The sequence below is a fragment of the Barbus barbus genome, assembly GCF_936440315.1.
Source record: "Barbus barbus genome assembly, chromosome: 30".
NCBI lineage: Eukaryota > Metazoa > Chordata > Actinopteri > Cypriniformes > Cyprinidae > Barbus > Barbus barbus.
This window is the reverse complement of record NC_136758.1, coordinates 13686851-13697586: the sequence shown is the minus strand read 5'-3', so window position 1 is coordinate 13697586 and position 10736 is coordinate 13686851. Positions and strand designations below refer to the sequence as shown.

Below are 10736 nucleotides of genomic sequence, written 5' to 3'. Positions count from 1 at the left end.
TTTAGACTTTCATATCAGGATTATAGTCAAAAACAATTTATTTAAGGTTTGATTTTTGTCCATCTTTTAACAAAAATACAGGTAGTACAAGTATGTTAAAATTCACTTTATATGATGGTTCATCTCTAGTGTGGCTGGTTAGAAATGAACCCCTGCTAAGTCTTCTATAAAAAGCAAGACACATGCAGAACATTGGCAGTGATAACCTCAACAAAAATAATAATAAAACAAGCACCAATAAAACCGAAATTAAATATTACAGCTACATATCATAAGGGTTAGTTCAGTGTGAAAGGAATATTAATCCAAGAATACAGCACACATTTTCCTGGCTAAAGTAAAACTATTTCTACCCTTCTATCCAGTATCCTACAAAAAAAGAAAAGAAAAGAGTAAGCTTTTTAAAAGGCAGTCGAAATATTAAATATTTAAATGGTTAAACAAGACAAAAATAAATGTAAGATTGTGCTAATACACTTCAGTCTCATCTGTCTCTAAATTTGCATAAGGCTTTTTTCAGCAGTCCCTGACTAAAATAATAAATGCACACAAAAATAAATATCGTCACATAAAAAAAAACATTATCTAATAACTACAATATGTAATAAAATATTTGAGAATAATTAGTAATACCTAAAAATGGTCTCGAAATCAAACTTCTCATGCATCATATTACCACACTGAGGTGTTATGCAGTGATTGTGTTTGTTGTAATACTTAGAATTTGCCTGCAGGTGATTTACACAGTCACAGTTCACTTAGGATAGCTAAAGATAAAATACATTTATTTTGACTTATTTTTGAGGGAAAGATGCTAAAAAAATGGATTGCAAAAATGGTTGTCTTCTGACAGCTCCCTAGAGGAGTGCATTGACACATTCGGTGCAAGCCCTCACAATTCTCTCAACATTTTACACACAACAGACACCCTCAGTGAAAAGGCAACATACAGTTTGTAAATTTTTCAAAACTACCAGCAGACAAAACAAAGAACAAAACACTAAATCTAGTCAAAATAAATGGTCCTTGATGCTACTTTCTATTCAAAACACCCTGTAAAGTCCACCTGATCTGAGATTAAGGGTGCGTTTTGTCAGTATTTCTTTATTACTAATACAGAGCAACACATTGCCACATTTTTTAATTTACCTCTCTGTTACTGGTGATAGTGCTAAGCTTTAAAGGGACAGTTTACCCAAAAAGAGAAAAAAAGTCATCATTTATTCTTTATATCTTCATGACTGACTTTCTCCTGCAGAACACAAAAGAAGATACTTTGTGTTTCAATGGAGCGGTGTTATATTTCTGGGGTTTCTCAGAAACAAGCTGTCATACAGTAGTTGAGTAAACTTCTATCCACCTTATTTTTCAACACGGAAGTAAGCCGTTTTCTGTGAATCTGAGACTTACGGTTTGTTAGCCGCAGAGAATAACAAAGTAAATGCTAAAACGGTTTGCACTACAAATCAATGTGTTCATAATTAAGATACTACAATAAAATAGTATGATAAAACACACCAGTTTGCAATATCAAGCAGCAAAACAAGCTTTTTTGTAAAGTTAAAAATAGCTGGAAGCCAGACCCATTAAATTTGCAAATGGCCGTGCCCGCTCTTATGGGAAATATTAGGTGGATATTGGTGAATATCAAAAGAAAAAAATCTGTGATAGCATTTCCATGACTTTCTAATGAGGACAAAATACAGACAGATTAACTATGGCGGTCCAAAACAACATATTGACTTTCATTGTATGGACAAAAACCACTTTGAAAATCATTGAAAAATAAATGTCTTAGAGGTTTGGAACAACTTGAGGGTGAGTAAATAATGACCATTTTCATTTTTTGGTGAACCGTCCTTTTTTTAGACAAACTTTTTTGTGTTTCTTTTAAAGTTCGTCAAGTCACTCAAATAACTTAAAGTCAATTAACAAATCAGTTTTACTAGATTTTGTGACTGATCGTTATGTGGCATGGAGTACGATTTTCCTTTTGTGTGGGGTCTGCACATGCTTTGGATCTTCTTGTAATATACACTTAAAACCAGCTGCAAAATGCTAATTCGTAAAGCACATCTAAACCTACATATATATTCATTGCTAATTACGACTAATCAGTAGAAAAGGACTTCTCATTTCATGTGGTCCTTAAAGTGAACATCATGTGTTTTCACAGTGTTGACAGTAGATGAGAATCCAGTGTAAAAGGGCTGCTATTAGCCAAGTGGAAGTTTCCATAGAAATCATCAGCCATTTACTGGAGAGCCGCCTCTTAATGGCAAATTAGCTGCGACTCCTCATGTCTTTGGTACCGCACAGAAATAATGTAGTCTCTCGCACATAGTTTCCAACTGGCAGTAATTAAAGGCTGGAATACACTACACAACTTTTTCTCAGATCTCTGCCCCGATTCGCCATCCTTACTATTGGCCTCTGACCATCATGGCCTCCTAATCATCCCCATACACTGATTGGCTTCATCACTCTGTCTCCTCTCCACCAATAAGCTGGTGTGTGGTAGGCGTTCTGGTGCAATATGGTTGCCGTCGCATCATCCAGGTGGATGCTGCACATTGGTGGTGGTTGAGGAGATTCCCTCCTATGTAAAGCGCTTTGAGTACCCAGAAAAGCGCTATATAAATGTAACAAATTAGAATTGTCATTTTTGGGTGAACTATCCCTTTAAATGTATGATGCCTAGTGTTTTAAATTTATTCAGATTTTAAAAGTTGTGTATTCCAGCCTTAACCTGTCATTCCGCCTCTAGCTAATCCACTGCAGTTATTGCAGTAAAATAGCTTTGTGCCAAAAACAAAATAACACCAAAAAAAATGAGGCATTTGCTCAGTCGGATCGTTCTTCAATGCTACACGGGGGTGACACTGAGGTCTTCAGACAAGGAAAAGCCAGAATCCCTGTCCCTCGTGGGCTTCTCAGACTGGGTGTACCTCCTTACATCCTCATGTCCGTAGCTAGCATGGCGCTTCACCAGTGGTTTATGGGTAAATGCTGTGGCCAGGCCGAGGGCAGCCAGTGAAGACGTAGCTGAAGAACTGGTGCTGGGCTCTACAGATTTGGACACAACTAAAGGCAAACTCTCAGTCTCGTAGCTCTGCTCGTCATACGCATAGTTTACATTGCCACATGGGAAGCTTTGGAGTTTCGCCAAGTCCATAACCGCCGTGAGCGAGCCACCCGTAGCCCCTGTCGGACCCTTCTGAGAGGAAGTCCCCGGTGGACTAAATGTGGTCTGGGAGGATGAAGCAGACGGAGGTGGGGATGTCGAGACATTTGCATTAACTTCTACTCCAGGGTCAATGCGCTCTGAGGTAGTGGACGGGACAGACATGGACGTGGGGTTGCAAGACAGAGGCATGGACTGGGTGTGGCAAAGGGCTGTCTTCCCTCGCCCGAAACTCTCCAGGACCCAGGAACCGTAGGTGGGGTTCCAAAGGTTTTTTGTCTTGTTCTTTAGCTTCTGGCTGCCTGACGATGAACTGCTCCTGGAGCACGGCCGGTGCTCTGGGACTTGAAGCCACTGTCCTGGACAGACTCCAGGAGCAGGAACCGGCTCAGCCCAACAAGTCTCCAATGTTTCTCGGTACGTGCCCACTTCCTGTGCGAGAGGTTTGAGTGCCTGTGGGGCTGTACTGGTAATGCCCGGTCGAGGGGAAGCATCCTGGGACATAGAGTGGGACACCAGAAGAGGGGTCATACTGCCTGATCCTTCAGGACGGATCAGAGTGCCGCCTTCTTCAACAGCTGGACCATACTCCACTGGAAGAGGGGTGTTGATGACATCAGGGTCCTGACAGATCATAGAATGTGTGACGAAGAGTGATGAAATGGAAAAAAATGTGACAAAAAAAAATTGTTGTATTGTTCATCTAATAATTGTGATAATTTTATTCTGTTGATATCAAGTTTTTAAGATTAAGAAATTAACATGTTAGATTTGAAGTTTTGTGAAGAATTTTTTTTTTAGTTTCTCCTTGCCACTGGGGTTTAAGCAGATTTGCTAACATTACATATAACTAAAACTATTAAAAATGTTTTTTTTTTTTTTTATTAAAATAAAATACAAATCTGAACATTAGATTTTTCTATCTGAAATACATATGCTTAATTTGAAGTATAAACAATTACTAAAAATAAAACATCTAAATAGAAATAAACAAAAACGACAAAATTATTACAACTTAAACAGAATTAAAATGAAAAATATAAAAATAAATAAATATTAATAAATACTATACTAGAAGTATATAAATAATACAAAAAAATATATTTTTACAAAAATTTAAAAGGCTGATTATGTAATTTTAGAAACGTGTTAAAATATTATGTTTAATATTTTTCTGAAACAGTATACATGGGTGTTTATAAAAAAAATAATATAGTTTAGGAAGGGTGGACCTTGACAGCAAAAAGTTTGAAACTTCTCATTTAAGTAAATTAAATGAACACACCACCTAAAATACTGACATCTAAATCCGTCAAACTCTGACTCTGTCATACCTGTGTACAGTAGTTGATCCTCTCTAAAATAGTCGAGAAGTTTGGTCTGTGTTCTGGACAGTGTTGCCAACACTGTGTCATGATCCGATAACTAAAACAGAACAAAATCCAAGATTTCACTAACGTTTTATTGCTTACAACTGTACATTTTTTAGTTACATTTTTTACATTTACATAAGTTCAAGTCATGCTCAAGATCCATTCTCAAAGCTGGTTGTGTTACTTACACAGGGCCTGGGCAGCTCTTAGGAGGATCCATACGACCTCCACCTGTTACAAACTCTAGCACTTCCTGATTGGTCTTGCAGGGATAAGGCATGTATCCAAGAGAGAAAATCTCCCACAGCAGTACCCCGAAAGACCTGCAGATGGAGACAAATTGCATGTAATAACTACAATGTCTGGTCCCAGGTCTCTGCTCTAATTCTATCTTATAAATATACAATATTTAATAAAAATTTAGTGATATTAATTAATAATTTACCAAATATTATACCTATAAAATGTATTTTACCTGAATCTTTGCATAACAGTCCAAAGCACTAATAACTGATGTAAAACTATTGTTCTTTAAGAAGGTCTTTCAGTAAAGCAGAACTATTACCAGGTGTCAGTCTTGCATGTAAAAATGCCCTCTAGAAAGGCTTCAGGTGGCATCCACTTCACCGGCAACATGGCACGGCCACCCTTCCTATAGTAACTCGCCCTGCAATGCAAAGCATTCCTTTATCAAAACTATAAATGCCTTAATCAATGCCTCATTATTATACTTAACAGGTATTAAACCACAAAAAAGGATGTGAGATAAGAAGTTTGATGAAAGCACCTATAAATATCTCGAGCCATCCCAAAATCTCCAATTTTAGCCACTCTCTCTGGACCCGGACAGGTCAAAAGGCAGTTTCGTGCTGCAATGTCCCTGAAACACATCACACACTTGACTTGTGGAAGACATCAAGGTCAAAGGCTGCAGCGAGTTAATGACATCTATATATTCACTGAAGAGTGCTTTCCACTTATCAAGACAATGACGGATACTTTAAGGCAAATTTCAGTGAGGTTTGGCTTTGAGAAATCACCTGTGGATGAAGTGGTTCTCTTCTAGATAACGACAGCCAAGTGCGATATCTCTGGCCATATGCAGAAGCTCCAGCATACTTAAAGAAGACGGCTGATTCTGTGGAAAGACAAGATTGTACATTTTAAAGTTCTTTTAGTGAATTGTTTTGTATCAAAATTGTGTTTATCTTACCTCTCTCCATAATAAATGTAATTTATTATTCATAATTATGTTGTTTTCTACAGCAAAGTATGTTCCACACATGTTGGCAAACCAACAAATGACAGCAAAAATGAGTGCTAACTGAGAAACCGAGGATGGTATGATGTCTACACACTCAAACACACACAAACACTCACAGTTCTGGGTCGGTTTAGTCTGAGGAAAGTCTTCATGTCTCCTCCTGTCATGAGCTCCAGCAGTATGAAGCGAGGCAGGATCTGCAGACTGACGCCAATACAGCGCACAATATTCTGATGGCTGAACTTACTGAACACACAAAAGAGTGAAGGAATAAACCCAAACAATATAATTTTATATAATACGTTATATTATGCTATTTTTAAATTTCGGCATGATCAGTTTTAAGCCAAATCTGAGTATCCGCTTTTAGGGAATCACTGATCTAGCCCATGCAAATGAAGGATATGATGTTGTTCATTAACTAAAATACGGTTTGCGCAGAAGACTATGAATCACTAGAAAACATCTGCTGCTTGATTAAAGAAGATGTCATACCTTCAAAAACAAACAACAGATGTGACCCCTGCTAATCGCAACAAATGTTTAAAAGAAATTAACAGATTTCATAGCCTACAGTTAGTTTGACTGAGAGAAGATGATTGGAATGACAATGTCTTTTTCTGTCTGTCGCACACATGTGCAGTCAGAGCAGTGCTGTGAGTGTATGTTACAGCCAAGCATACCTCATAATCATAGCCTCCATTAGGAAGTCCATCTCATCCTGCTCAGAACAGATTTCTGGAAGAGTCTGCCAGAAGGATGGAAAGAGATAAAACACAGGATCAATTAAGAGAAACCAGAAACCGGTTTCAAAGGGAAAGGCAGATCTGGGAACACTCACCTTTATAGCAACCTGCATGGCTGTGTTTTCTCCATTCATACCTAAAACCTGTCCTTCGTACACTTCCCCAAAGGCACCGTGTCCCAACGCCCTATAGTTAAAAATATCATTACTCACATATTTAAATGTGGAATTCATTTTCAGTATGTCATCACAGAATATTAAAGGAATATTGCAGGTTAAATGAGATACATACTGCAGACTTCCAGACTAAAATTAGTTTTAAGTTTCACTGTTATTCAACAGGACGTCACATATGCTGTCAACAGAGCTCAACTTGTATTTAACCCAGAACATTATTTTAACTAATAACAGGATCAGCGCAACCTGGGGTTATATTTTCATTAACTTTGAAGGCAGTTTGTGAAATTGTGCGAATGCAAATGTGATAAAATGTGTTAAATGGAGCTGAGAGCATTACAAATTAGCCATAATAAGCCATAGTGCACAGACATAATGCAAACACACAATGCAGAGTGGATGTGTCGGACTCTCAAATCAAATTCTGCAGAATTCACAGAGCGTAACATGGAATTCTGAGTAAAGTATTAGTCTAGGTTAATGTCATACATTAACCAAGATTATTTGACATAAACCACTGTATTTGTTACTTGTTTTATATAAATTAGCATTAATGTATTATGAATAAACATTAAACAATATTAGAATTTTTATAAATAATTTTAACCTATATTCATAAAAAAGATTAAAGTCTTAAAGAATAAATAAAGCAGAAAAAAAAGCTAATTCTGAAAAAATACATTTTAAAGCTTCAGAATTATGTTATGCGCTACTGTTCAATAGTTTGAAAATAATACTTTAATTCAGCATTGATGCCTTAAATGTCACATTAAAGATATTTATAATAAAAAAAAAAAGAAATATTAAGCATAACTAGTACAACTGTTTTCAACATTGATGATAATAGGAAATTGTATATTTCTTGAGCACAAAATCAGCATATTAAAATAATTTCTGAAGGATCATTTGAGACAAATGGAGTAATGGCTGCTGAAAATTCAGCTTTGCCATCACAGGAATAAATTACATTTTAAAGTATATTAAAATAGATTTTAAATTGCAATAATACTTCAAAATAATACCGTTTTGACCATATTTTGATCAAATGAATGCAGTCTTGCTGAGTATAAGAGACTTCTTTCAAAAACATTTGAAAAATCTTACAGACCTCAAACAGCATGTATGAAGCAGCATATAGATACCTGAGGAGGGTGATGTTCTTGCGTGGAACCTCTTTAAGCTCACTCAGTGAGGCCGCCTTGCCAGCAAAGCAGTAGTTGGGGTTGTAGTCAGTCATTATGGTGGACGAGCGGATTTTGCTAAGCTTGTACTCTGGGCTCTGTAGTCGAATCCTGACCGCATGCAGATGGTTCTTCTTACGGTAATAGACTGCAAAAAGACAAGAACACAGCAAAAGTGATCATGATTTTAGGAAGTTATCTTTGGGAATAATTCCACCTGCTTATTTTGCATAATTATTGGTCTCAGAGTGTGATTTGTGTAAGATGAAAGTGATGCATCCTAAAAGTGTCAACAGGCTTTCAGCATGATGGTAATTTTCTCAAAGCAACAGAACAACCAAGTGCACTTATTCTTCCCCTGACAAAATTGTGCATTTTAAAGCCAAAAAAGCCCCTCAGGTGAGGACTGAATCTCTGGGCCTGTCAGCAAGTGATCGGGCAGGGTGGACTCACCCTCAGTGGAGGCTGCCCATGTCCCCAATGCAGGTTGGTAGTCTGCTGGGGAGGGCGCTGCGTGTAGGTGAGAGGTCCCCTTTTGCCGTCGGGCTGCTGGCGCAGTGGCGCGAAGCGAGGCCGGCAGGAAGTTGACCAGGTATTAGGTTTGAGAGGGGGGAAACCCAAGCAAAGACTACCAACCTGCATGGGGGAGAGCTCAGGGGAAGACACACAATTAGCGTCCAGTGGAGCTCGTCTATCTATGGACCCAGAGACCTCGCTCTGCTCTTTGCATTTGAGTTTTGAGATGATTTTGTGTACATGTAAATTGCCAAAAATTAAATAAAAAAAAATAAAATAAAAACTTTTAATAAGTCTGTTTCACTTCTCTTTGGGAATTTGTGTTATGACACGTCTTTATTTATCTTAAAAATACATAGTCATGGCACAGAATTTTACAATTAGTGCACAGGTCAAACAAACAATATGTGTTTTTAAATCAAACATAAGGAGGATATGGGATATTACGCATGGTCAATAAAAAAATAAAGCATTTATAGAAATAAGAGTCCATAGCATATACATAAAGTTAGAGTACTGTGACAGATTGTTGGTTTTTGACTTTTGATATAAAAACTCCTACTAGGATTTTTTTTAAGTTTCTCTTTACAAGAGCTTAATTCAAAGGGCAGTATTTTGGGCAGCCACCAGCACGATGAAAGTATTATGAATTTTAACCAAAATGTTTGAAGAAAAATTATATCTTCATTAATTCCACAAGACACTCAGATTTATATGGACAGTGCATTATGACACCCTCAATATTCCCTCACTGTCCAGTACTGGAAAATAAACCTTTTTAAGCATAAAATGTTGTTGCAAGTACAAAACACACAAGTTAAATAGCAGCACTTACAATTAAGATACTGGTCTGCACATTTACAAAAAAGCCAATAAGGGAGACTGCAGTTCGTTTTTGAAAATAATTTGGCTTAATTGTTTACTTATATGCATTAATTTCAAAGGGCATGTTTTAGTTCCCTCCTTGTTCCTTTACGGGGTATTGTGCAACACTACAAACAGCAGTTAGATAAAAAAACAAGCAAGTGATTTGTACAAATATTAAAAACACACTGTTCAAACATAAAAGATATATTAAAAGAAACATGTTTTCAGTAAGTGTGAAATTAACAGCAAGAGAAACCACAGAATGACAGGAATTAAGAAACAAGCGAATATATGTGAATATTGCTGGAGGCCTAACTGACAGCTAGCTTATTTAGCATAACTTAAAGCTTCTGGAATATGCATTTGATAGCTCATACAAAAAGTGTATAATATGGTTCAAAAGTTTGGGTTGCTATAATTCTTAAATATTGTTTTTCAAAGAAGCTTCTTATGTTCACCAAGGCTGTATTTATTTGATCAAAAAATACAGTGAAAACAGTAATATTGTGAAATATTATTACCAATTTAAAATAACTGTTTTCTATTTGAATACATTTTAAAATGTAATTTATTCAAAGCTGAATTTTTAGCAGCGATTTCTCGAGTCTTCAGTGTCACATGATCCTTCAGAAATGCTGAGCAACAATTATCAATTTTAAAACAGTTGTGCTGCTTCATAATTTTTGTAATTTTCTTTGATAACAGCATTTGATTGCATATAAATGTCTTTAATACTGTAACATTTGATCAATTTAATCCCTCCTTGGTGAATTCATTTTTATTATAATTAACATATAAAAAAAAAAAAAAAACGTACTGATGCCAAACTGTTAAACAGTAGTGTATATGTCAATTTTCACTGTTACTTGTGCCCTTTCCCACAGTATTAAAGTGCTGTATGAAATTTGGCCACATAATTGTCCCTAGTGTCACAGTTTTGTTCATGTCACATATTGTAAGCAAATTCTTTAGGTTTTTTTAAATGATGAAACACTCATGCCCAGTGGCTCCAATGTTTTGTACTTTCAAAATAATTGAGGGGCACAATTTTTTTTTTTTAAAGTGAATAACTTTGGATATAATTTCCACTCTTTCTCATAATTACTGTTCCTACCAGCTCTAAAAACACTGATGTTGAACTCCCCTGAATTTGCTCTTCTAGGAAATGCAGTTTTACAAAGACAAATTATGTCCTGTAACGTCATAGGGAGATAAAAGAAGTATGTCAGAGACGATGGAATGTGGAGGGCACAGAATTGACACAGAACTGGAAGAGTCTCTTACTGAGCATGAGGCTGGCACAGGTCAGAACGACACCCGTGACTACTGTGGACGCGATCACTGCCAGGATAAATATCAGAGATGGGGGTCCATCTGCCAGAGAGTCCAATGGAACAACTGGAGGATGGCATAGGAAGTGATGAATTAG

General features: G+C 36.7%; 1 protein-coding gene across 2 annotated transcripts in view; it reads right to left on the bottom strand.

Moving 5' to 3' along the window:
- Positions 1-22: 22 nt before the first annotated feature.
- The window catches only part of ltk (leukocyte receptor tyrosine kinase), a 54158-nt gene continuing 43444 nt past the window's right edge, over positions 23-10736 (bottom strand). For both annotated transcript variants that reach the window (XM_079386522.1, XM_079386521.1), the window contains exons 19-29: positions 10592-10705; positions 7886-8072; positions 6663-6753; positions 6505-6569; positions 5938-6067; positions 5598-5695; positions 5345-5437; positions 5123-5224; positions 4746-4880; positions 4519-4609; positions 23-3808 (exon numbers count right to left, since the gene is read on the bottom strand). In XM_079386522.1, the coding sequence (XP_079242648.1) occupies positions 2867-3808; positions 4519-4609; positions 4746-4880; positions 5123-5224; positions 5345-5437; positions 5598-5695; positions 5938-6067; positions 6505-6569; positions 6663-6753; positions 7886-8072; positions 10592-10705 (2048 nt within the window). In that variant the 3' untranslated portion in view covers positions 23-2866. The remainder of the gene's footprint in view (positions 3809-4518; positions 4610-4745; positions 4881-5122; positions 5225-5344; positions 5438-5597; positions 5696-5937; positions 6068-6504; positions 6570-6662; positions 6754-7885; positions 8073-10591; positions 10706-10736) is intronic.